The sequence below is a fragment of the Nerophis ophidion genome, linkage group LG26 (genome assembly GCF_033978795.1).
Source record: "Nerophis ophidion isolate RoL-2023_Sa linkage group LG26, RoL_Noph_v1.0, whole genome shotgun sequence".
NCBI lineage: Eukaryota > Metazoa > Chordata > Actinopteri > Syngnathiformes > Syngnathidae > Nerophis > Nerophis ophidion.
The window spans coordinates 29,038,212-29,065,756 of NC_084636.1; the positions used below are offsets into that span (position 1 = coordinate 29,038,212).

The window sequence follows — 27,545 nt, forward strand, 5'->3', positions numbered from 1 at the left end:
AAAAAAAATCTAATAATCAAATGCAAATACAGTAGTGTATTAATATCATTAGGTAATTATACATTTATATATATATTCACTGTTACAAGCGACCCTCAGAAGCAGCCATAACCTTAATAAATTTGAGTTTGACACCGCTGATTTTATGGTATTTGATGTACTTTTACTGTCACTTTGTGTCCTGGCTGTAGGTGATTTGATTATTTTTTGTTCTTTAAATTTTTTTAGGTTACGTGTCGGATCCAATGAGCACCATGCGTTTCTGCTCATCATTCAGCAGCAACGGCAGCTTTGAAGACAGTAACTAACCCCCTTTATAAACCATTCATTTGTTTTGTTATTTTACTTCTTTTATTTACGATTCAGGCTGTAAATTCTATCTAATATGTAGGGTAACAGCACTGACTAAAACTATTAGCTCATTTTTAATTCACGTTTCACTATGTTACTAAAACTTATTAGCTCATTTTTAATTTGCCTTTCACTATGTTATTCTGACAGCAATAAAAATGTGTACATTTGATTTTGTGTGTAGGCTTTGCAAGCATTGGACATACCGTAATCCAAATGTCAGTGGTCAGTTTTAATTTATTCAGTTAAGCCCTGCAAACACACACTTCAGGATAACATATGCTTTTAACAGCACAGAGAGGTAGAGTTTACAGTGTTTTCATAGAGTATTTAACCACTCACATACGAGATAGGCAAATATGAACAAACGCTCCATCACAGCAATGAAATGTCGACCGCTAAACTTTGAACGCGCTTTATGTAAAAGTATTTGTGTTTAGGGGTAAGCTAAGATGTCTATGAATAATTTAACTGTTTGAGAGTGCATGGAAGAGTATCTGTTCGCTGGTAAGAGGCAAGCAATAGCACTCAATACCTCCTACTAACCCTGCTCACTTTGTGAAGAGATCTTCCACTGTTAACATGGTGAATGAAACTGAATGAAAACTGTTTGCAATATTCAACATTATTCATCAAACTAATTAATTAATATAATCAATTAATAAATAATAATTAATTCATAATAATAATGTTGTAAAATATGTACAATAGGCTATGTGTCCCAACTCCTAGAGCCTGTCAATGCCCACTAAATGTACGAAAATTAAATTATTTCCCTAAAATAAAGGCTGACGCTCTGCCAACTTTCTGTCTGTTACCTACAGAGGGAGTTTGACTGTGTTTTTGCTAACCTAAACTATATTGCCAAAAGTTTGGCCACCTGCCTTGACTCACACATGAACTTGAAGTGCCATCCCATTCCTAACCCATAGGGTTCAACATGATGTCGGTCCACCTTTTGCAGCTATTACGGCTTCAACTCTCGTTTATAGGAAATTTTGACCATTCTTCCAAAAGCGCATTGATGTGGTCACACACTGATGTTGGTCGAGAATGCCTGGCTCTCAGTCTCCGTTTTAATTCATCCCAAAAGTGTTCTATCGGGTTCAGGTCAGGACTCTGTGCAGGCCAGTCAAGTTCATCCACACCAGACTCTGTCATCCATGTCTTTATGGACCTTGCTTTGTGCACTGGTGCACAGTCATATTGGAAGAGTGAGGGACTGTTCACACAAGGTTGGGAGCATGGAATTGTCCAAAATGTTTTGTTATCCTGGAGCCTTCAAAGTGCCTTTCACTCAAACTAAGGGGCGAAGCCCAATTCCTGAAAAGCAACCCCACACCATAATTCCTCCTCCACTAAATTTGCACAATGCTGTCCGAAATGTACTGTTCTCCTGGCAACCTCCCCATCACTCCAGAGAAGGCGTCTCCACTGCTCTGGAGTCCAGTGGCGACGTGCTTTACACCACTGCATCCGACGCTTTGCATTGGTCTTGGTGATGTATGGCTTAGATGCAGCTGCTCGGCCATGGAAACCCATTCCATGTAGCTCTCTGCGTAATGTACGCGGGCTAATTGGAAGGTCACATGAAGTTTGGAGCTCTGTAGCAAATGACTGTGCAGAAAGTTGGAGACAACTTTGCACTATGCGCTTCAGCATCTGCTGACCCCTCTCTGTCAGTTAACATGGCCTACCACTTGGTGTTGCTGTTGTTCCACTTTCTTATAATAAAGCCGACAGTTGACCTTGGAATATTTAGGAGCGAGGGAATTTCACAACAGGATTTGTTTCACGGGTGGAATCCTATTACAGTTCGACGCTGGAAATGACTGAGCTCCTGAGAGCGGCCCATTCTTTCACAAATGTTTGTAGAAACATTCCTTAAGCGTAAGTGCTTGATTTCATGCATCTGTGGCCGGGCCAAGTGATTAGGACACCTGATTCTGATCATTTGGATGGGTGGCCAAATACTTTTGGAAATATTGTGTATATTAGCATAGTGTAATTTTAGCACTCCAGCACATAACTCTAGTGTTGCTACTGTTTATGTCCTCATACTTCTCCCCTTAATGTTATGTTGTTGTATGTGATATATGGCATACCGTATTTCCTTGAATTGCCATAGGGCATATAGTATGCGCCTGCCTTGAATTACTGCCGGGTCAAACTCGCTTCCCAAAATAATTAGCGCATGCTTAGTATTACCGCCTGGTAAAACTCTTGACATCACGAGTGACACTTCCTCTGTCATCATTTCCAAAATGAAGGAGGCTGATTTCAATACCGGTAATTTGAAATCGCATAAAGGGAAGAAGATTAAGAGCTATTCAGTAGGATTTAAGGTCCACGCTTACATCACACTCAAATTTTTACTGCATACCTTTGGTAAGTGCCGTAATGAGAAGAGATTTTAAAATAATTAGCGCATGCTTACTTTTACTACATGCCTTTGGTAAGCGCAGGAGTGAGAAGAGGTTTTGAATTAATTAGTGCCCCGGCGGCAATTCAAGGAAATACGGTATGTTACTTTGGACAAGTGCAGAGCTACGGTATTTAGAAAAGTGGAATACATGCACAATAACGCTTCTTGGAGAAACATGGACATGCAGGCTCATTAGCCTTTGAGCTACAGACACGCAGAAGGGCATCAAGACTAAATGTTGAGCCACACACCTGCAACATCCTTTTTAAAATGGTTGATAAACGGTATAAGACATTTAAATCTATGAAAGGGGCTGTTTGCAACTTTTACGTGGATGCCTGGATGGTGCTAACTTTCCAATTTGTTGTTAGATGCTGGTTTTAGCACGCAATGACGTAAATCTAAAGTTAACTCATTAGCTAACTTATTGAATGCAGAGCCTATTGCGACTTCTCTGGGACTGATTTTGTGTATGACAGTGGTTCTCAAATGGGGGTACACGTACCCCTAGGGGTACTTGAAGGTATGCCAAGGGGTACGTGTGATTTTTTTTAAAATATTCTAAAAATAGCAAAAATTCCAAAATCCTTTATAAATATATTTATTGAAAAATAGTAACAATTCAAAAAACCTTTATAAATGTATTTATTGAATAATACTTCAACAAAATATGAGTGTAAGTTCATAAACTGTGAAAAAAATGCAACAATGCAATATTCAGTGTTGACAGCTAAATTTTTTGTGGACATGTTCCATAAATATGGAGGTTAAAGACTTCTTTTTTTGTGAAGAAATGTTTAGAATTCAGTTCATGAATCCAGATGTCTCTCTATTACAATCCCCAAAGAGGGCACTTTAAGTTGATGATTACTTCTATGTGTAGAAATCTTTATTTATAATTGAATTACTTGTTTATTTTTCAACAAGTTTTTAGTTATTTTCATATCTTTTTTTCCAAATAGTTCAAGAAAGACCACTAAAAATGAGCAATATTTTGCACTGTTATACAATTTAATAAATCAGAAACTGATGACATAGTGCTGTATTTTACTTCTTTATCTCTCTTTTTCACCAAAAATGCATTGCTCTGATTAGGGGGTACTTGAATTAAAAATGTGTTCACAGGGGATACATCACTGAAAAAAGGTTGAGAACCACTGGTGTATGAGATAGCGGTGAGAGACAAGTTTGAACAGCTAGTTCCTAAAGCCAACAAGCAATCTTTAGTCAGTATAATTAGATATTGTGAAAAAAATAGATGTTTGAAAAAAACAATAATGACAACATAAGCTAGTTAATGGTGTTCTTGTTATATTTTGTTTGAAGAAATGTAACTGAGCTAGTTGCAAACAGCCCCCTTAAGATGCGAGAGCAGACAATGTAGTGTGCCACTATTGATGTAACGTGCCACTCTTGAGTTGTGCGCTAATGTCCACTTTCAGTCCTGGCTGATGCCAACAAAGAGTAAGAACTTAAACCAAATGGCGTTTTGTCCGCTGACATCACACTCAAACGGTCCTCGCTGATGATGTCATCAATAATCCGCGAACTCCCATTGGTCAGTTTGGCTTTGATGCTTGCTCGCTCTTCCTGGCTTACCATGCTCGTCGCGTCATAACCTTCATTATGTGTCCTTCCTCCTGGAGTTGTCTGATCTTCATAATGTTCAGTTTTATGAAAGTGATTAAGGGCTTCGGTTTCCTCCTCTGTGAGACTCACCGGTTTGGTTCCTGACATGCTTTCCATATCATTTTGAAATGTTTCAAGGATGTTACCATGAGTTGATTCAATGTTGTCGTCAGCGAGAGATCCTTTTTTCTCTGTTTTGGTTAGTTTACTTATAGTGTTAGGTGTTAGGATACGCACCCCATCATCCACTTCTTGATTGGTGACCCTCTCATCATTAAAGTGAAAGCTTTCAGGTGTTGACTGAGTGTCACCTTTGGCTTGACTTTCAAACTCTACTTCTGCACCACGAACCTCCTCCACAACCTTTGATGTTCTGGCCCCCACGTCAGACTCTGTGAAGTCATCTAGGGGTTCAACGTAGGTCTCAAAGAACTTTGATGCCTGATGCATGGTGAGCCACTTTGTGACCAGCTCGGCACTGCTCGCTCTCGCTAATGCCTCTGGACTTTCTCCATGGCGAGGATTGGCAGACTGATCCTTTGTAGGCTGGGGTTGGAGAAACACGCTGGCTCCTTCCTTTGAGGCCTTGTTGGTCTCCTTCTCCTCAGCGGAGGCCACTTTTTTGTTGCTGGAAAGATTGTCTTCTTTGTATAATTTTTTAGCTGTCTCGTCCAAATCGACATCTACAGCTGCCGAGTACAGATCGTAATCTCCTGTGGAGTGATCGGTTTTAGGGTTTTTGTTGGTTTTCCCAGCCACGTCTTCTTTACTGCTGCTTAGATCTTCAAACTTAAAATCCTCTATTGACTCCACTTTAGGGGGCTCAAAGTGGTCCTTGCTGACCACTTCCTCTGCATCGATTTCTACCTTTTGGGCGTACCCAGATTCCTCATTGTTTTTCTTCACCTCCGCAGACTCATCTTTTCTTTCTTCCTCAAAATGTTCCAATGTCGTGCCACCACTTTTTTTTGGCTGGTCTTCACTGTTGTCCGCTCCGGTTGAGGTCTCCCCGTTTTCAGCGTCAACTTGGTGCTTTTCATTGTTGTGTTTCATCGGAATATCGTCGGTGTCCTCGGTCGTACTCATCGGATGTCCTGCATCTGCTGCTACCAAGAGTTCTTCTGGCATTTTCTCAGTTTTTTCAGCAGTAACCTCAGATATTACCTCACCTTTTTCTGCCTCATTGATAACAATCTTCTCTTCTTCAGCTTTAACCGTCACATCTCCGTTCTTGTTTTGATTTTTTTCTTCATTCTCTTCTACACCTTCCTTGGCCTTGATTTTCTCTTCCTCAGGCCCATCCCTGACATCTTCACTTGCTTCTACTTTGTCATCTTTCCCAAATGTTTCCTGTCTTCCTTTGGTCTCATTAGCAACTATCTTCTCTTCTTCAGCTTTAACCATTACATCTTTGTTCTTATTTTGATCCCTTGCTTCACTGTCCTCGACATTATCTGTGTTAATTTCTTCACCTTTCTCCTTCTCATCCGTAGACTTATAGTCTTTACTTGCTTCAGCTTTGTTGTCGTCTTTTTTAGATGTTTCCTCTCTTTCCTGCGCCTCACTACTAACAACCTTCCTTTCAGCTTCGTCCATTACATCTTCATTCTTGTTTTTATTTTTTTCTTCACTCTCGTCCATGTTATCCGTGTTTACGTTGTTGATTTTTTCATTTTTCTCCTCCTCATATCCATCCCCGAAGTCTGTACGTCCTTTAAGTTCATTCTTATCGTTCTTTGATTTTTCCTCTCTTTCCGTTGCCTCATTGGTAACAACCTTCTCTTCTTCAGATTTATCCATCACATTTTCATTCTTGTTTTTATCTTTGTCTTCGCTCTCGTCCACATTGTCTGTGTTTGCGTTGTTGATTCCTTCCCTTTCCACAGGCTCAATTTTCTCTGCCTCCTCTCTATCTCTGACCTCTATGCCTACTTCAGCTTTGTTCTCATCTTTCTTTGATGTTTCTTCTCTTTCCCCAGTCTCATTAGTAAGGATTGTCTCTTCTTCAATTGGCTCCATCAGATCTTCGTTCTTGTTTTCATCTCCTGCTTGCATGTTTTGTACGTTTATTTCTTCCCCTTCCTTGTGCTTAGCAGCGATAGCTATGACAATTTTATTTTCTATATCTCCACTCAACTCATTTTTGTTTTTCTGTCTCATTTCGTTTTCTTTTGCATCTGTTGTTGTCACTTCGTTGATTTTCACACTTTCCGTAACAAATTCATCCTTTTCATATTCATCGGTCACGTTGCTTTCAACAGCTTTGTTTATGTCCTTCTGTCTCGCTTCACTCCTCACTCCATCTTCAGTGTTTGTTTGACTTTTTTCTTCAGTATCCTCCTTATTCTCTTCCTTAGCCTCATTGCTCTTTGGGCTATGACTGTCTTCTCTCTCATTGTTTTCCTCCGTGAGGGTTGCTTCTGCTGCATCTTTCTTTGTCTCTACTTTGTTTACATCCACATTCTCTACTTCGTTTACATCCACATTAGTCTCCTCTGCAGTGTTTTCTTCCTTTGTATGATTTTCCTCGGCTTGACCTGGATTTTTTTGTTCGTCACATTTTGTCATTTGGTCAATGATTTCCTCACATGGTTTACCTATTTCTTCTCGCTCAATAGGTTCCGTTTTATTGCTCTCATCATTTACATTGTTTTCAATTATCTCAGCAGGAGTTTCTGTTGAAACCAGTTCATCTTGCAAAATGTGACCGTTGAGGGCCTCTTGCTTCTCTGCCTTGGTTGCTGTTGTCTCTGCATCAACAGATATAGCCAAAGGATTGTCTTGAGCTTCTAAAGTCCTGCCACCTTCAGGTATGTTCTCTTCACAATCTGTTTCCTTGTCTTTCTGGTGCTCCTTGTTCTTTTGTGGTTCATCTTGGTCTGCTTCAGCTTGATCATTTGGCTCCTCGTGATCTTTTGAAGCACTTTCCTCACATTTTATTATCGATGTCCCCATGACTGCTTCTGCAAACACACACACGCTTTTTTTGTACCCGTTTGGCGGCAAGCATTTCACATTTTAAGCATGACTTTAATTGAATATACCATCATTTTCTGGCCTCTGTTCTTGGTTTTTGGACGCCAACGCTTCCTCCTCCTCTTCAGTACTGGTGTCGCTCAATTCTGGCTCAGAGCTGCACCGGGACTCCTTCAGGATGGCTTCAGCAAACTTCTCCTGCACAGATTTGGCTTTGGAAAGAAAAAGATATACTGTATGGCAAATGCAGTGGTATAAACACTTTTTTTTTTAGAGATGAAAGAGACTGCAAAGAACCACAAATCCACACACACACCTCAAACATCAGATCTTTAATTGTGCAAGGTGCAAAAAATAGAAATAACAAATCATGCAAAATAACAAAGAGCACACAAACATAACATATGATGTGCATGCACAATTCTGATTCTGATATAGCAAAAAATCAACAAAGATATATTCGACTATAAAAAAAATGTATTATAAACAGTTGTTGGACTCAAAATTATTCCACTGGCCTCTAAATGGATATTTTCAATAGATAGTGTGTAATTGGTGGCAAATAGTATGTTTCGTTGCTTATTCTTTTTTGGCAACTTTTGTTACTCTTAATAGTGTTCTCCAATGAGGGGTTGAATATTTTTGAGTGCAAAAGAATGTCATGTCTGGAATACAGGGGGACATTAAAAAAAATGAAAAAGCATCGAATAAGCAATAATTTCAGAAAAGAAGAAAAAAAAGGAAAATGAATTCAAACAGAGCAACACAAAATAATGTAGAAACATATTTTTCCACTACTAACCTTTCAAATTTCAATACTAGAAACTATTTACACTTCAATATGTTAACTGTTATTGGACTACCTTTTGAAACATATTATTTTGTTATGATTACCATTATGTGATACAGCATTATCATACCACAGCGGGTACGTAAAGTATTCAGACCCCTTCGAATTTTTCACTCTTCGTTTCATTGCAGCTATTTGCTAAAAATCTAAAAAGTTGATTTTATTTATCATTGATTATTGCACACTTAGCCACCCATGATGACAGAAAAACACAGAAATTTAGACATTTTTGCTAATTTAATAAAAAAAAAAAAAATTAAAGATTACATGACACATAGGCGCCATTGCCCCCCGTGACCCCAAAAGGGAATAAGCGGTAGAAAAAATGGATTACATGATGACAAGCTTGGCACGTCTATCTTTGGGCAGTGTCACCCACTCCTCTTTGCAGCATTTCTCAAACTCCATCAGGTTGGATGGGAAGCGTTAGTTTTCATCCAGGATGTTTTTGTTTATTACTGCATTTATTTTAGTCTAGTCAGGGAGGTGATCAAGAACCAAATGGTGATGATAAATGCATAATGTTTACAGGAGACTAGTCACTACTCATCACCAGGCCAATTCAATCCTCACAGTGAAGCATGGTGATGGCAGCATCATGCTCTGGGGATGGTTTTCAGCAGCAGGAATTGGGAGACCAGTCAGGAAAGAAGGAAAGAATAAGGCACCAATGTACAGCGACATCCTGGATGAAAACTAACAATTCCCATACAATCTGATGGAGCTAGAGAGGTGCTGCCAAGAGGAATTTGTGAACCTCCCCAAAGATAGGTGTGCCAAGCTTGTGCCATCGTATTCAAAAAGATTTGAGGCTGTAATTTTTGCCAACAGAATATTACGCAAAATGTTTGAATATTTTTACATGTAATTTAGTTTTGTATTTCTAATAAATTTGCAAAAAATGGTTTCTGTTTTTTCCTGTCAGGATGGGGTGCTGAGTGTAGATTAATAAAAAAAAAAACAATTTGCTTTTTTCCTGCAATGAAATAATGAATGACAAATTAAATACTGAATACTTTCTGTTTTCAATGTAAATTTCATCATTGATATTGAGGCTTATAACATCTATTCTGATTTGGGACCAAATATTATTCCTGCTAATATACAGAAAATTATTCATCTTTTTTCTGTAATAGTGGAAAAACCTTTCAAAACATTCTCGACCCAATTTACTCACCCCTCTCCTGTTCCTTTTGCTCGCCCCCATACTCTGCCTCCTTGCACACTTTTTGCTCATCTGGTGTTTCCTCAGTCTGTTCTTTCTCGTCCGCTGTGGGCAGGCTGCTGTCTGAGACTTCTACAATTGTGGGGGTCATGGCGCTGTTTTCTACATCCGAGCCCTTGACCTCAGCAGGCTCCTCCTCAGTGACTTCTGGATTCCCCTGGTCTTCTTCAACTGGAGGTGAAGCCATTTCTTCTTTCTGGAGGATCTCTTCCGGTTCTTCTACCTCTTCCTCAGGCTCAGAATCACTCTCCTCAGTGGAGCTTGAACTTGAACGAGGCCTCACATCTTCTCCTTCTTCTTCTGTGCAAAAAGCATCACAAACGAGCCTCCTATCTTTTTTGCTCTAGTACAAGAAGTTTGTTCCCCTCTAGCAGGCGGTACAATATTTAGTAACCTAAGTAGGTGTTAAAAAATCTGATGGAATTTTTTTTTTGTTTTATGTGTTTTTAAACTTTAAAAAAAAAAGAAGTTACTTTAACTCATGTGATTAATCAGAAAATATTATCGCATTAATCATGTATATACGCAGATTAATCATGCCAATGCTGCCAAATTTCACTTCAAAATACACCCTGACTGGACATTAGATAAAACTGTCCCCAAGTATTCCTAAGCAAACAATGTGCATTTAAGTAAAACATTTTTTTAAACGTTTCCGGGTAACATTCTGACAACACAATTGCATTTGTGTCAAGATATTGGAGTCTTTTTTAAGTTAATTCAAATCATGCAAGGCGAGTAAAAACGTGTGATTAAACATGAATATTCCAAATTTAAAAGTGTGATAAATTAGATTTTTCTTTTAAAAATATAATTTGAAAGCACAAAAAAATATACATAACTTGGTAAAATCTAATAAAACTTAAATTCTATTACTAAACAATTATTGGTATTTTTTGTGCCCATGTTTAATAAAATATGACATGAAAGTATTTAATATTGTCAATAAATTGTTTCAGTTAAAATTTCATCATCAATTTGGCCTTTTTTTTAATTTTATGACAAATATTTAAAGGCTTTTTTAATGTATTGAATTAAATATGTTATTTAAACGCATTTTAAATAATTTTAATGTCTGATTTATTACTTTATAGCCGTATTTCCGCATTTTACTTTAGTTATTATTACTGGTATTATATTGGAAATAGTAAACATCAAACTGTTTCAGTTTTCAAAATATTGGGGTCTTTTTTTAAGTTAATTTAAATCATGCAGGCGAGTAATAACCTTTAATTTAGCATGATTAATCTAAATTCAAAAGTGTGATTAATCTGATTTTTCTTTTTAAAAATAGAATTTGACAGCAGAAAAAAATATACATAACTCTGGCAAAAATTGAATATAACTTAAATTCTATTACTAAACAATTATTGGTGTTTTTTGTTTATAAAGTATGAAATGATTAAAATTTCTAATATTGTCAATTCATTGATTCAGTCAAAATTTCATGATCAATTTGGCCTTTTTTTTAAATTTTGTGACATTTATTTAATTACTTTTTTTATTTATTGACTTCAATGTGTTATTTAATCACATTTTAGATTATTTTAATGTCTGATTTATTACATTATAGCCTTATTTGCGCTCTTTACTTTAGTTATTATTACTGGTATTATATGGGAAATAATAAACGTCAAACTGTTTCAGTTTTCAAAAATTCAGAAATACCTACATTTCAATGACATGATGCATACCCAACATTAATTTAATTACCAAGGTTTGTTATTTTTGTTATTTTATGATCCATACTACTAATATGTAATATACATAATTCCATACAAAAATATTGTCATCATATGTTATTGTAAATGTTGCTTTATTACTGGTATGAAAATGTATTTTGGTTTCTAACTTGATAAAATGCTCTATGGAAAATGTTATTTACCCACCGGCCGTTTCATCTTCAAAGTCAGACAAAGATTTTGTATGCACGTCTGTCTCATTTGGTGAAGATGAAGTCTTCTTTTCATTCGGTTTATCATCATCTGCTTCAAAGTCCTCCTCGTAATCTAAACATGAATATTATAACCTTTCAATTATTTTGGATTAGATGGATGCATACGTTGTAAATTTTGCCATCTGTATACCATCTTTGTGTCCGTGCTGGGTTTGTTGTTCTTGCGGAGAGTTGCTCTCGCTTCCTGACTGGTTTGTGCTTCTAACCGTCCCAATTTTGGGTGCATCCTTGAGGCTGGAGCTGCTTTCCCCTCCTCCTATCTTCTCGTTGATCTTCTTTGGTGGAGGAGTGGGCTGTTTGTCCAGCCCCATTGCTATGATGCACCTAAAAGATACAAATCAGTGTAGGATCTCTGAACAGTCTTTTGATCAAATTTGATACTCTTAACATTTAACAATGTACAAAACCCAAAACAGGTTGTGTAAATCAGTTTTGTAAATCGTTGTGTAAATAAAAACAGAATACAATTATTTGCAAATCCTTTTCAACCTATATTCAATTGAATAGAATGCAAAAACAAGATACTTAAAGTTCAAACTGAGAAACTTTATTTTGTGAAAATATTAGCTTATTTGGAATTTGATGTCTGCAACATGTTTCAAAAAAGCTGGCTCAAGTCGCAAAAAAGACTGAGAAAGTTGAGGAATGCTCATCAAACACTTTTTTGGAACATCCCAAAGTCTGACGAGTCCATATTTCAAATTGTTTTTGGAAACTGTGGATGTGGAGTCCTCCGGATAAGAGAGGAAAAGAACCATCTTGACTCTTATAGGCACAAAGTTCAAAAGCCAGCATCTGTGATGGCATGGGGGTGTATTAGTGCCCAAGGCATGGGTAACTTGCACATCTGTGAAGGCAATATATGTTAGCATCCAAGCAACGTTATCATGGACGCTCCTCCTTATTTCAGAAAGACAATGCCAAGCTATGTGTTACAACAGCGTGACTTCATAGTAAAAGAGTGCGGGTACTAGACTGGCCTGCCTGTAGTCCAGACCTGTCTCCCATTGAAAATGTGTGGCGCAATATGAAGCCTAAAATACCATAACAGAGACCTCAGACTGTTGAACAAGTTGAGGAATGCTCATCAAACACTTTTTTGGAACATCCCAAAGTCTGACGAGTCCATATTTCAAATTGTTTTTGGAAACTGTGGATGTGGAGTCTTCCGGATAAGAGAGGAAAAGAACCACCTTGACTGTTATAGGCACAAAGTTCAAAAGCCAGCATCTGTGATGGCATGGGGGTGTATTAGTGCCCAAGGCATGGGTAACTTGCACATCTGTGAAGGCAATATATGTTAGCATCCAAGCAAGGTTATCATGGATGCTCCTCCTTATTTCAGAAAGACAATGCCAAGCCATGTGTTACAACAGCGTGACTTCATAGTAAAAGAGTGCGGGTACTAGACTGGCCTGCCTGTAGTCCAGACCTGTCTCCCATTGAAAATGTGTGGCACAATATGAAGCCTAAAATACCATAACAGAGACCTCAGACTGTTGAACAACTTAAGCTCTACATCAAGCAAGAATGGGAAAGAATTCCACCTGAAAACCTTCAAAAATTGATCTCCTCAGTTCCCAAACGTTTACTGAGTGTTATTAAAAGGAAAGGCCATGCAACACAGCGGTAAAAATGCCCCTTTGCCAACTTTTTTGCAATGTGTTGCTGCCATTAATTTCTAAGTTAATGATTATTTGCACACAAAAAATAGGTTCCCCATTCGAACATTAAATATATTGTTTTTGCAGTGCATTCAATCAAATATAAGCTAAAAAGGATTTGCAAATCATTCTATTCTGTTTTTATTTACAATTTACACAACGTGCCAACTTCACTAGTTTTGGGTTTTATAGAACAAAGAAACATACAACTAAACCCAGAGGGAACCCACGCAGTCACAGGGAGAACATGCAAACTCCACACAGAAAGACCCCGGGATCGAACTCAGGACCTTCGTATTGTGAGGCACATGTACTAACTCACAATTAATGCAATACATTTTAATATAATAGACTAATCTGCTTTGTCACCCACATTATATTACAAAATAACAGTTAGGCACAACAAAGGACAAAATAAAACTGCAAAAATGTCTTCTGTCTTTCTGCTTCATTCAACATTTCCTTTCCTCTGCAGGAGATTTAGCATGGCTTGCCCTCACTTGTAGCAAGGAGACGCCCGCTCTACGGCGCTGAAGCCAAAGTGTCCGTATCTGCCGCCCAATCTGGGACCCCTCCTGTGCTTGAACTCGCAGCACGAGCTGAGACGCTCAACCTGCAGCCCGTTCAGGAAGAAGGTCAGACTGAAAGGGAAACCTGGATGACGCCTTGACACGAACTGGAACATCTCTAAAATAAAAACAACGGAAAAAGGTAGCTTTTTATTGCCAAGCCTGTGGAATTATATTCAAAAATACTTCACGCTGTAATTGCTGCCAAAAGTGCATCAACAAAAGTGTTGAGCAAAAGCTGTGAATACTTATGTACAGTAAGAGAGTAAAGGTAGAATATTAAGGCATAATGCTAGAAGAATAATGTCGTAGTTATTTTTCAAGCAAAAAAGTCCTAATTTTCTGCACTACAATCATATGTTGACATGAATTTTGTTGAAATAATTTTACACCAACTTATTTTCAATAGTATGAGAAAGAACGTCCTAATTTTAAATTTTTTGATGGGAATATATCCAGAATCTTTTGTAGTACTGTGAGAATTTTACAATAAAACATGTCATTTTTTAATAACAGTTTTATATTACTGCAAGAGCAAGATGGGATAATACATTGTAGTTCCGAGTAATACAAAAATATATAATTGCCTTTAAATATTATTAAATATATTTACAATTGTATTTAATTCTTTCTTATGTTGTGAGGAATACAAGTCCTAAATTTGATGCAAAGGTATTTAGAACTTTATGCGATAAGAAAAGTTGTTTTGAAACAAATATAACATTACAAGATAAAACAAAAATAATGCATTAATATTGTGATAGAAAGAAATGAAAATGAAAAAAAGATAATTGTCGTTATACAAGAATAAAGTTTTAAACATGTTAATTAGTATAGTATAAATCTATTCTAGAAATACAATTGTAATTTTACATAGCTATATTTTGTTTGTAACATGTAAGAGAAAAAAGTTTAGAAGAATAGACTTGCAAAAATACACTTGGAAAATGAATTATGTTGTAGAAAGTTTTATTGCAGTGGAGTACAGGGATAATGTGAGGTTAAAAAAAGTTTAAATATTCCTCAATTTTATGAGAATAATATTGAGGGTAAATAAAGGCATAATGTTTGAAGAATAAAATTGCGATACTTTAAGCAAAAAAAGTCCTAACTTATTATAATTTTTATGAGAATCATAAAAATTCCATGTCACTTCCAAAGAAATGCACCTGGGGATAGGTCGATTGGCAATATTAAATGGTCCCTAGTGTGTGAATGTGAGTGTGAATGTTGTCTGTCTATCTGTGTTGGCCCTGCGTTGAGGTGGCGACTTGTCCAGGGTGTATCCCGCCTTCCGCCCGATTGTAGCTGAGATAGGCACCAGTGACCCCAAAGGGAATAAGCAATAGAACATGGATGGATGGATTGATGTGTTGTTATGAGCATGAAAATTTTACATATTTTTACAAGAATTTTGTTGACGTAATTTTACACAAACTTGGTTTCAATATCGCAAGAAAGAGAATCCTAATTTTACGAGAATATTTTAGCCAAAGCGTGGGAGCTGGCAGCCATCTGATGACATGACCTGGTTTACGCCTGCAGTTACTATGTAATGATGAAGAGGTGAAGCATCACAAGATAGAATAGCATTAGTATATGTATTATTTTATTGTAATCTCATGTAAATAAACTTACAGAAATAAATTATATTGTCATAATGTTAGAAGGAATGGGACAAGCAGTAGAAAATGAATGGATGTATAAAGTTGTAATATTTACAGCTAAACGTTCCTAAGTTTGCCATGGTGGTTATGTTTTGTGCTGTTCAGAATTAGGACAGAATTTTAGAAGAAAAGCGTCCAAATTTTTTCAAAATATGATCATAAAACCTCGCAAGAATTTTGTTGTGGTATTACTGGCAAATAAAAGCATACTATTATAGTAGTAAAGCTCTGAATTTACATGATTGCCTTTGTAATTGCCCAAAAATAGTGATATCGTTGATAATATTACAATATTGTGACAAAGATCTAGAATTTTACGAGAATTAAAAAACGCCCTAATTTTTACGAAAATATCCTTACAGTCAAATACATAACAGCTCAATGTACTGTATGTTATCACAGCTTCCTCGCTGACCTCCCTCACGGAGCTTGCCCTTGTAAACGCAGAGGTTCTCTCCTCCACAGTGCTGCTGGAACACTTTGATCTCATCCCGCAGGTCGTCCAGGTCATTGGCAAGATGCACGGATTTCCCAAAATACACCATGGTGACGCACACTTTGCTCTGATGCACTGTGGTCCTTAGGAGAGGCTGCTCCTGCATGTGAGACAAAATCAAAAACATAATTTGTAAATTGTAATTGCTGCCGGTAATTGGACGTGATTGTGCTAATTTCCTTTGGTAAAGAGCTCACTGACGTCGGCTCCGCTGGAGGCGGTGACGGGCCGCAGCCGTCGTCGTCTGAGTGTGCTTCTGGGAGCACCGTCAGGCCCCCTTTCTTTCCTCTTAGTGGCCGGAGGGAGTGGCATAATAAAGTTGTTGACGACCGGCAGGCAGTAAGGTGAGACGCCGTGGGGGGGGTCTAAGGTGGTCGTGCGCCTCCTGGGCGCCCTCTCCATCTTGCAAGGGAAGTATATTTATCTCCATTGTGTGCATTCAAATAGACATGAGTGTTGGTGCAGGCCTTACAGTGCTGTTGAATGGGGGTTGGTGGTCCTTGAACGCCTCTTGGAGTCTGTGAGAGGAGGCTGAGTTGTTGTTATTGTTGTGGATAGGCTTCAAACGCACAGGCCTCTGCATCTTTCCCGGAGCTGTGTTGGGGCGAGACGAACCAGGCTGCACACACAAAAAGAATCAGTCAGGAACATATTTTGAAGTATTGACAAAGTCAAAAAAAAAAACTGCTTAAAAATAAAAAAATTTGCCTAGGAGATTTTTTTATGAAGTATTAATACGTTGGCAATGGATATTAAAATTGTCAACAGCAGACGGTTAGTTAGGGAAGTAACGGTATCAAAACCTCCCGGTATGATATATTCACTTTTTTCTGGCCACGGTACAATGTTATTGTGGTATTTGTCCCCCCCCCAAAAAAAATTGAAATGTTTTTATTGTGTGTAAACTGAAGTTGTGGAAATGTTTAAGATAACTCTGTAATTGAAGCTAAACATAATGCTAAATTATTTTAATCATATGTATTACCACATACTAGTGTTGTCCCGATACCAAAATGTATTTTGACACTTTTCGGTCCTTTTCGATACTTTTCTAAATAAAGGGGACCACAAACAATTGCATTATTGGCTTTAGTTTAACAAAACATCTTAGGGTACATTAAACAACTGTTTCTTATTGCAAGTTTGTCCTTAAATAAAATAGTGAACATACAAGACAACTTGTCTTTTATTAGTAAGTAAACAAACAAAGGCTCCTAATTTAGTCTGCTGACAAAAGCAATAACATATTGTGTCTTTGTCCATTCTATTTTTTTGTCAAAATTATTAAGGACAAGTGGTAGAAAATAAATTATTAATCTACTAGTTTATATACACTGTTAATATCTGCTTACTTTCTATTTTAACTTCTGTTAAAATGTAATAATCACTTATTCTTCTGTTGTTTGATACTTTACATTAGTTTTGGATAATAGCACAAATTTGGGTATCAATCTGATACCAAGTAGTTACAGGATCATACTTTGGTCATATTTAAAGTCCTCATGTGTCCAGGGACATATTTCCTGAGTTTATAAACATAATATACATTTTTTTTTAAATGAAAGGCGATGTTGTGATGCCAAAAAATATTGATGTAATCATAGTGGTAACGACAAGATACGCTCCTATACTTGGTATCATTACAGTGGATGTCAGGTGTAGATCCACCAATAGCATTTGTTTGCATTTTGAAGCCGGTGAGCTACGTGTTTAGCTATTCCTCGCCCTGCAGGGATGATACTTGTAAGGAACTTACTTTATTTGTCGCCATGGAAGCGAGGATTAGTGATTTAGAAGTAGCTAAAACACTCCCGACTGGGGCTGTACTTCAGCTGCTAGCTAGCTAGCAATGTCTTAAAGCAGTGGTCCCCCAACTATTTTTGTATTAATTTTTATTAAAAAAATAAATAAATAAAAACTTTTTTTAAATTTTTTTTTATTAAATCAACATAAAAAAACACAATATACACTTACAATTAGTGCACCAACCACAAAAACCTCCCTTTTTCATGAGAAAAACGTCCCCTTTTTCATGACAAAGAAAAAAAAAAAAAAAAAAGGATCACCCCCCCCCCCCCACCCGCGGGACAAATTATTAAGTGTTGACCGGTCCGCAGATACAAAAAGGTTGGGGACCACTGTCTTAAAGCACCTCTTCCTGAGAGCATTTTAGTGTTATAACTTCACCGTTATTGTTAGTTTTTAAGCCAAAATGCGTCCGTTCTCCCTTTTTTGTCTACACACTGTTTTTGCTTGAAAGTACTCCGTGAATGTGCGCTGGGGCTGTACTTTAGCTGCTAGCTAGCTAGCAATGTCTTAAAGCACCTTTTCCTGAGAGCATTTCAGTGTTATAACTTTACCGTTATTGTTAGTTTTCAAGCCAAAATGCGTCCGTTCTCCCTTTTCTGTCTACACACTGTCTGCTTGTAAGTACTCCGTGATTGTGCGCTGCCGAACATGCTCTTCTGCTGGTAAACCAGCAATGACATGATGTGACGGGGGCGCGGCGGGGTGGTGGACCGGTACTTTTCAGAGACGGTATAGTATCGAAAATGATTAATTAGTATTGCGGTACTATACTAATACCGGCATACCGTACAACCCTAGTTCAAGACTTACGGTCATTTGAAAACATCACTGCAGATCATAATGGCGGCTACAGTTTAGATCTTGAGATCTAAAAAAATCATTTGGGAATGTCCGGGCCTTAATTTGTCCAGGTCTGCTGAAGAACAAGGTGAGTGTGTCCTTACTTATCTATTCTTGGTGGTTATTCTGATAGTTCATAAAATAAAAATAAAAGGAGACCCACATTTTCCCAGAAAGTTCCCATTAATTAAGTTAAAGTACCAATGATTGTCACACACACACACACACTAGGTGTGGTGAGGTGAGGGGAGCATTGAGCAGCAGCGGTGCTGCGGCTGGGAATCATTTTGGTGATTTAACCACCAATTCCAAACCTTGATGCTGAGTGCCACGCAGGGAGGTAATGGGTCCCATTTTTATAGTCTTTGGCATGACTCGGCCGGGGTTTGAACTCACAACCTACCGATCTCAGGGCGGACACTCTAACCACTAGGGCACTGAGTAGGTTGAATTCGACTCACAGACTCTGAGGATCCACATTGACCCGCCACAGGTCCTGAGTGCTGTTTCCGGACAGCCCTTGCACCCGCGGGTGGGTGTGGCGACAAAATCCGTGTGTCTTCTTCAAATCGTTTAGAACGCTCCACCTTGGAAACACAAACCTTGTACACAATGTCATCTATACACAAATGAGAAGCCCTAAGATGATTATTCATCGCGGAGCCACAACAATAGCAGTATTGACATGCAAATGGCACACCTTCATCTTGTGCACTCGCTCCCTTCTGGCAAACTCCTCCAGTTTTCTTTTAATCTCTATTTGATGAAGACGCTGCACGGGAAGGTGGTTGAATTAGCATCCCTCATTAAGCCACGTGAGCTTGGCTACCTTTTATTAATACTTGTTTTTGTGTGTCTGGTGCATCGTGTTCTAAACCCGCCCCCTACCTCCATCTCCAGCACCTTAAGGAAAATGGCTTGGGCCAAACCCTCTCTGACATGTCTCTTGTGGGCTCTCTGGATCAGTTTGTGTCTGTACTCTTTGTCGGGAACAATACGCCCACTCCTTGTGATCTGCAGGCGATAACACAGGGCATTTAATGTTATTTTGCAGAGGTAAACACAGTGGCAATGCTCATGACGCACCAGTCCTGCCCTCTGCAAGTGTTTCCTAATGCGAGTACTGCTGAAGTAGCCGGTGAGGTGTTTGTCTGTGAGGCTGTTGTAGGCTGAAATAAGCCTGCAGGAAGAACAAAAAACAAAAACAACCCCACAATGAATCATGGTCATGGTTTTATTTGTACAGTATGAGTCATGGTCATGGTTTTATTTGTACAGTATAGTAACGTTACATGGATACAGTTGCATAATTCAACGTGTCCGGAACGGACAATAGAAAAACTTGTTAAAGGTTGTTCACTTCCTGTGTTTAAATGTCACCATTTTACCAGGAAGATAAAGGAATAGAGAGTGTGCAACAATTGATAGCTTTAGCCAATAACCTTACAAAGTGGTGATAACACAGGCCTTTTAATGTTATGTATGGAGTGTATGGAGGTTAATGTGTCTTTATTATGGAAGCTTTTTTTTTTTGACACTGAATTTTGTTCGTCAAATTATGCTGACCATTTTATGAAAAAAAGTTTTCTGGGAAAAACGTATGTTTAAAATTTCAGTTTGGTGAAATACTGTGTTTTTTCCAATTTAGTGTGTAAAAATTTAGAGTTTAAAATTTTTTTATGCAGAATTACAAAACCCAAAACCAGTGAAGTTGGCACGTTGTATACATCGTAAATAAAAACAGAATACAACTATTTGCAAACCCTTTTCAATTTATATTCAATTGAATAGACTGCAAAGATAAGATATTCAATGTTCGAGCTAAGAAACTTGTAATTTTTTTTTTGCAAATGATCATTAACTTAGAATTTAATGGCAGCAACACATTGCGACCAACTGTAGTTGCTGACAGTGGTTTTCTGAAGTGTTCCTGAGCCCATGTGGGGATATCCTTTACACACTGACCGCCTGAAGGATCGTATGTCCATAATATCATCGCTTACGTGCAGTGATTCCTCCAGATTCTCTAAACCTTTTGATATTATTGACCATAGATGGTGAAATCCCTACATTTTTTGCAATAGCTGGATGAGAAATGTTCTTAAACTGTTTGACAATTTGCTCACGCGTTTCTTCACAAAGTGGTGACCCTCGCCCAATCCTTATTTGTGAATGACTGAGCATTTCATGAAAGCTACTATATACCCAATCATAGCACCCACCTGTTCCCAATTAGCCTGTCTACCTGTGGGATGTTCCAAATAAGTGTTTGATGGGCATTCCTGAACTTTCTCAGTCTTTTTTGCCCCTTGTTCCAGCTTTTTAGAAACATGTTGCAGGCATCAAATTCCAAATAAGCTAATATTTGGAAAAAAATATGTTTTCCGGTTTGGAAAGTTAAGTATCTTGTCTTTGCAGTCTATTCAATTGAATATAGGTTGAAAATGATTAGAAAATCATTGTATTCTGATTTTGTTTACCATTTACACAACATGCCAACTTCACTGGTTTTGGGTTTTGTATTTGTTGCTTCAAAACTTGTAACCCACTTCCGATAAATTAAGAGTAGAAGCATTTGATCCTGTCTCAAAACCAGCCAATGGGGTGTCAAGCTTACAGGTGAATTTTTCTGCACAAATTTTTATCACACTGAATTTTTAAACACTCTTTTTTCACTGCAAAAAAGAACTGACAAAATATAAGATAAAAACACTCGATTTTAGGGAAAATGAAACCCAACCAAAAAAATTGTTAAATTATCTGTCCATGTACCTAGTTAATTGTATTTGATAAAACATCTTAAATTAGGATTTGTCTATCTAGAAGTAAGTATTTTATTCTCAAAACAAGCATTATTCAATATGCAATTCTTAAATTAAGCATCCTCGGGATGTTACAGAATCTTTAAACAGGTTTTCTGTGAGTAAAACCGAAATATCTTATTTGAATAGTTATTTTCTTAACATTTTAATACTACAATAGACAAAATAGAATAATTTATGCTAAAATGTAAATGATTATGTAATTTCAATTACTGAAAATAAGTATATAGCTCTTAAAACTAGGGATTTTCCTTTAATACTGGCAAGTAGCAAATCATTTGCAGTGTACATTAATTTTTTTTTACACTGAATTTAAAAAAAATACTCACAGTTTTTTTATTCAATGAAATTGTCAATATAATTTGGTGTAAAAAAAATTCAGTTCACAAAATTGAAATGCAAAAAGTTTGGTTAACATAAATTCAGTGTCCGCAAAAAAACGTTTGTAATAAAGACTGCATACCTCTGCCCACCTATGGGGAAGCGGTGCAATGAAGGGTGCAATGTTATAATGTAAAATAACTACAGTAACTTTATTTCCCTCCTGAATTATTCATTCAAAATGGAAAGTTAACAAGCTAAATAAAGTTGTGATTGCAAACAGTTGAAGTCAGGCCACACATTCAACCCAGTGGAAAATAAGCAGGGGTGTCCAAAGTTTAGTGCAGGGACCTTAAACATAGATGTTTCCATATTGTTACCATTTTTAATTCTAAAAAATACATATCTGACGGAAAACCATGTTATTGTCGAGATTATTGTCACAAAGTATTTTTTTAATACACATGCAGTGTATATTTACACACTGTACATTGTTATACATGAGTATAATTATAATATTATTACTTTAATTAATTTTTTTTTTAATTTGTTTTTTGGGCAGTGCCCACAACCATTTTTATGTTCCAAAGAGGGTCGCTGCAGAAAAACTTTGGAACCCACTGTTTTTATGCATTGAATAAAGAAAGGAAGAATACAAACAATTTTAAAAGAAAAAAAAATGCATTAAAAAAAACAACTAAAATAAATTTAAATGAATGAGATTAGAAATATTTAATAAGCAAATAAAAAAAGTATTGTTTGTTATGTTTAATTCAATTCAAAATAAATGCATGATTTAGATTAAACAAAAACAGATAAACAATCAGGAAAATTAAAATGTTAAATTTGGAGAAATTTCTAGTCATCGACAGCCTTTGTTATTTCCTGAAACCTCTGCAGCTGCAGGATGGGTTACAGGTTTCTGATTACATAAAGGCATTTGAAGGGGACAGCACACTTGACCCTGTAAGCATGTCTTTTGTGCATTTGGTATGTCTCCCTCTGCACGCTCTTCACCGCCTAATGCTCTCTTGGGACCTGGGTTGTTCAAGCATGGCGCTACAGGAATTCATACGCTTTGTTAGGTTGGAACAGGTTAGACTCGGAGCAGCCACAAATGGGAATTTGAGGGTACGGTGCAGCAAAGAGGCAATTGTCGCATGATAAGCTAATATTAGCATATTTGTTTATTTTGCTCATTTTTAGCCACAGATTCTCAAATGTTAAAGTGATGACGAATAGGCTAGACCAATGAGAGGCCTGTGTTAATGTTACCACATGGTCTGTGTTCCAGGTACTAGATATAGGACCAAGTGCCTACTTTTACCGATGAAAACATGTCAATAGTGATTGGTAGCACCTGGGTAACTCTGAAAAAACACACAAAACTCACCTGTCATCGAAACATTTGAGCATCGTCACTAGTTTTGTCTCTTTTAACCCATGACAAAAAAAAAGTCCCATGTTACCATAAATCCGGGGTGTAAAACGTACGGCCCGAGGGCCGGATCAGCCCCGCGAACAGGTTCTATCTGGCCCACGGGACGAGTTTGCTAAGCATAAAAAATAACCTGAAGTTTTTGAACGAAAGAAACGGCCGTTTTAAATGTGTCGCAATAGCAATTATTTGTATCCTTGTCGATTACGCTACGTATATACAAAATAAATCACATGATGTTAGTACATCAGTCGAGGAAAATGAGCAAACTACATAAATAACATCCTGTAATTTGATTTTGATTAAATTTTTTTATCTTGATGGATTAAAAATGATCACCAATGAGTTGACTGATGAACATTATCACATCATTTATTCAGAAAGTATAAATAATGACAAATAAAGTACCGAATTTTTCGGACTATAAGTCGCAGTTTTTTTCATAGTTCGGCCGGGGGTGCAACTTATACTCAGGAGCGACTTATGTGTGAAATTATTAACACATTACCGTAAAATATCAAATAATATTATTTAGCTCATTCACGTAAGAGACTAGACGTATAAGAGTTCATCGGATTTAGCAATTAGGAGTGACAGATTGTTTGATAAACGTATAGCATGTTCTATATGTTATAGTTATTTGAATGACTCTTACCATAATATGTTACGTTAACATACCAGGCACCTTCTAAGTTGGTTATTTATGCCTCATATAACATACACTTATTCAGCCTGTTTGTCACTATTCTTTATTTATTTTAAATTGCCTTTCAAATGTATATTCTTAGTGTTGGGTTTTATCAGATAAATTTCCCCCAAAAATGCGACTTATACTCCAGTGCGACTTTTATATGTTTTTTTTTTCTTCTTTATTATGCGTTTTCGGCAGGTGCGATTTATACTCCGGAGTGACTTATACCTTGAAAAATACGGTATATAAACTATTAACCGCAACATATAATTGGAAAAAACAACAACATTATGATTTGTACAGTTTCAGAATGTGCTTGTTCTATTTTTGAACAATCGGAAGTTGTCTTTATTTTTAAGTTATCGTGCCGTGATTTTACCAGTCCGGCCCACTTGGGAGTAGATTTTTCTCCCTGTGGCCCCCGATCTAAAATTAGTTTGACACCCCTGCCTACATTTGACATTCAAAGCCAAACAAGACAAAAAGTGCCAAAGTTCTTTTTAAGGGTATTGTTTGGTGACAGGCCTCCTCAGACCTCGACAAGTCCGCCGGAACACGTGTACGTTTCGTTTCGATCAGAGGGAAAATAAAACTTGTCAGACATTTACAGTATTTATTTATTTCAGTATTCAATCAGTTACATGTATTTGCATCTACAAAAAGACATACTCACGGAGAATCTCTGGTCTATTGTCCAGACATACCACCAACGCACGTTGGACAAGAAGGACCTTCCCTCAAAACCTATGCTTCTTACAGATGTACTTACGTAAGGTTTTGCGCATGGAACTTAACGTACTTACGTATTCTTTGTTTAACGTAAGTTTTGCCTTTGAATCATACCTAACATGATGCTTCACTTTTGAGACAACGTCACGTACAAAAGTACAAAGCTTTTGTCTTTTAATTAAACTTCATATGATGAATCTATACACTTTCCCCCTGCCATTTCCCTTTAATTTTTTTCAGAAGACAGGATGTTTCAAATCTGTATTGAAGGTTGTTCAAAGTTCCCTGCATCTGCTAAGTCATGGGTTCTTATCCTTTTTAACCACAGGGCCCAACTTTTCCACTACAGAGGCCCCCGGGCCCACCTAAATATTGACACTTATTTAATAATTGTATGCTTAATTTTAATCCAATTCTATAATTATATCTAATCTACTTACAGTTTAACAAGATAAACCTTGTCAAATGATGTGAAACCACACGTTAATCACAAAGATTATTAACAAGGCTTAGGTGAGACTGATTACAAATAAACTACATAAGAAGTAGGGTTGTTCCGATACCAGTAATTTAGTACTTATACCGGTATCAAACTGTGTATCAATACTTTTCAATACTTTTCCAAATAAAGGGAACTGCGAAAATTTTTTAATATGGGCTTTATTTTAACAGAAAATTTTATACTACATTATACACTCACAGTCGAAGAACATTTTTACAAGGTTAAAATATAAATTAATAGCATCGACCCTGAAGGGAATTTCTTTCCTGTGCTCTTCGACTACAGTCTGCACCGGAGCCGAACAGCAGGACATGTGTAATAACTACAAGCTTTTTGTTTAAATGTTTACCTAAGTTTGAAGCAAAGGTGCTAATATTAATTGCCACATTCGTTTGTGTGTGCTCCTTTAAGAATGGCAGTATGTGGGGTGAGTGACGTGAGTAGGTGAGTGGCCAAGTTAGGAGAGTTAGCGCTAGCATGTGCAGGAGTGTCATTAGCATGGTGGATGTCCTTTAGTGCCCTGTGGAAATTATAAATAAAGCAACCAAGTTCTAACTAATCGACAGCCTTGACCAACAACCCTAATAAGAAGGAACTCATAAAAAGTAAAAATATGAAAAACTAATGTATAGACAATTGTGCAGTGCTAAAATAAATCCATTCTAACTAAATTAAAATATATGTTTCTTACCTAAACTGTCAATAAAATTAAAGTGCAAATAAAAATACAGCTTCACCACTTTAGTCATAATTGTCACACTAAAGAAACTTCTCTATTACTTTAGCTCCAAACTTCTTCTGTTTGTTTGATATTGTCATTACTGCCACAAGTGGTGGAAAAGTGCATTACAACTGAGTACCGCTGCAGCCCATACAGACCACAGCTGAGAAACAGAAAACTTTTGGCGGCCCCCTGGGGGGTTCTTGCCGCCCAACAATGGGTCCCGGCCCTATGGTTGAGTCGTTTGTTCTGTGTCAAAGGTTCATACATTATCTTCTGTACTAATCTCTATTATGCAGGAATATTCAACAAGCAGTCTCAAAAAGTCTTCTAAATCGTATCAGTATGAAAACATTTTGGATGACCTTTTTTGTTCAAATTTCTCAATAAACGTCAGTGCTAAACAAAAATATCAAACATGTAATGTATATTTTTGTATATATTCTTAGTTAAATACCTGACAATGTTTGATCAAAAGTAATTTTGAGGATTCAAATACGTTTTAGAAAACAAAATCACATGTTTTGAATTTTGGTTTAGCCTTGAGGATGAAATTTGAGGGAAAAAAATGTGTAAAAATATAAATCAAAAATGTTTTTATGCCCTTAGTAAAATGTAGTTTTTGTTGAATAAGTGTGAGTGTATTGTACACCTGTGTAAGAATTGGACATTGACATTTTAAAATGTAACACAAAAATGACCAAAATGCAGCAAAAATGTACTGAAAGCACAAAATGGCTCTATTCCAAAAAGTATTGTCGTTTGATATCGTCTTTAATAAGTGCTGTGGCTGTAGGCAACCCTCTTGTGTTTTTAAAAATATATATATAATTCCACAAGATGCCAGTAGCTGCTTTTAAAGCAGTAATAAGTGATTATCAACCTCTGCATGCACTTTAAAATGCACTGCTCAGCTGTTGGTGTGTAACTGTGTCTTGCTAATTCGATTTTCGATATAATTCATAAGTTTCAACAGTGCTATTAATTCTGATCATGCAGTTTCCTCCTTACGGCCATTACAACATTGGTTCTATTGCTGCTGCCTTGCGCTTGTTGATGAACAACCATGTGGTCAAAATCAACTCAGTTTAAAAAATGAATTTGTTGTACCGTATATAATAGAACAACAAACAGGTCTGTGCACTTATTCGTCACATCGCACACAAATAATTTAAATGTCAATCTCACATATGGTACTGTTACTCAGTTTTTGTTTTACAAACAGCAACATTGTCAACGATTTGGAGTCATGTGTACATAGAATACAATTTAATACCAGCAAAGGTAAACACCCTGGTCCCAGTTCAGCCCCTAAACATGTCAAATCCAGCAGCACATACCCCAGGTTGAAGTGACTCATGGCTCTATCTCAAATGTTTCCGCCTTGCAGGCACACAGGCTGGAGGACGACGAGGTCGACTAGAAGGCAGTCGACGCGGCGGAAGAATTGTTGTTGTTATTGTTGTTGGAGCGAAGAATTCTCATGCGATCTAGGACGGTGCAGCTTCTACTTCTACTGGAGTAAAACTGATGACACCAAGCGGTTGCCATGGGAGATCACGTGACTATGCTGCCAAGCAAGCAAGCAGGCAGGCAGGCAGGCAGGTTTCCACTTACACACACGCTCGCACAGTCCAACTAATATCAAACTAGCCACACAATTTTCTCTGTTCTATTGACTGACTGTGAATTTTCATGTATGTGTACAAACTATTTGTAACTCATCTACATTTGTGAGCTAGGATAGGATAGGATAGACTTTATTTATCCCACAAAGGGGAAATGATGTGGTTAGAGTTTAATGGAAATGTATTTCAGGATTTGAAAATATATTTTTTTCAATATTGTAATCATTATAACTAT

At 37.1% G+C, this 27,545-nt stretch overlaps 3 protein-coding genes across 4 annotated transcripts in view; 2 read left to right on the forward strand and 1 right to left on the reverse strand.

The window, feature by feature from the left end:
• Positions 1-27,209, forward strand: part of tnni3k (TNNI3 interacting kinase) — a 60,944-nt gene extending 33,735 nt beyond the window's left edge. The window contains exons 25-29 of one of the 2 annotated variants that reach the window (XM_061888286.1): positions 229-300; positions 13,553-13,788; positions 15,779-15,915; positions 16,000-16,153; positions 27,073-27,209. In XM_061888286.1, the coding sequence (XP_061744270.1) occupies positions 229-300; positions 13,553-13,611 (131 nt within the window). In that variant the 3' untranslated portion in view covers positions 13,612-13,788; positions 15,779-15,915; positions 16,000-16,153; positions 27,073-27,209. Of the gene's footprint in view, positions 1-228; positions 524-13,552; positions 13,789-15,778; positions 15,916-15,999; positions 16,154-27,072 lie in introns of those variants that run through there. The other variant, XM_061888287.1, reaches the window with a different exon arrangement.
• erich3 (glutamate-rich 3) lies at positions 318-27,222 on the reverse strand. Its single transcript, XM_061888285.1, has 14 exons — positions 27,023-27,222; positions 19,545-19,638; positions 19,347-19,472; positions 19,159-19,230; positions 18,920-19,045; positions 16,282-16,428; positions 16,011-16,211; positions 15,729-15,909; positions 13,578-13,764; positions 11,544-11,737; positions 11,346-11,465; positions 9,409-9,756; positions 7,450-7,593; positions 318-7,368 (listed from the first exon to the last, which is right to left on the reverse strand). The coding sequence occupies exons 1-14, from the start codon at positions 27,040-27,042 to the stop codon at positions 4,202-4,204; spliced, it is 5,127 nt and encodes a 1,708-aa protein (XP_061744269.1). The 5' UTR covers positions 27,043-27,222; the 3' UTR covers positions 318-4,201.
• LOC133543612 (LIM/homeobox protein Lhx8) overlaps positions 27,203-27,545 on the forward strand; it is a 39,692-nt gene continuing 39,349 nt past the window's right edge. Inside the window, exon 1 of the mRNA XM_061888290.1 lies at positions 27,203-27,283. The gene's annotated coding sequence lies outside the window, so the exon portion shown is untranslated. The remainder of the gene's footprint in view (positions 27,284-27,545) is intronic.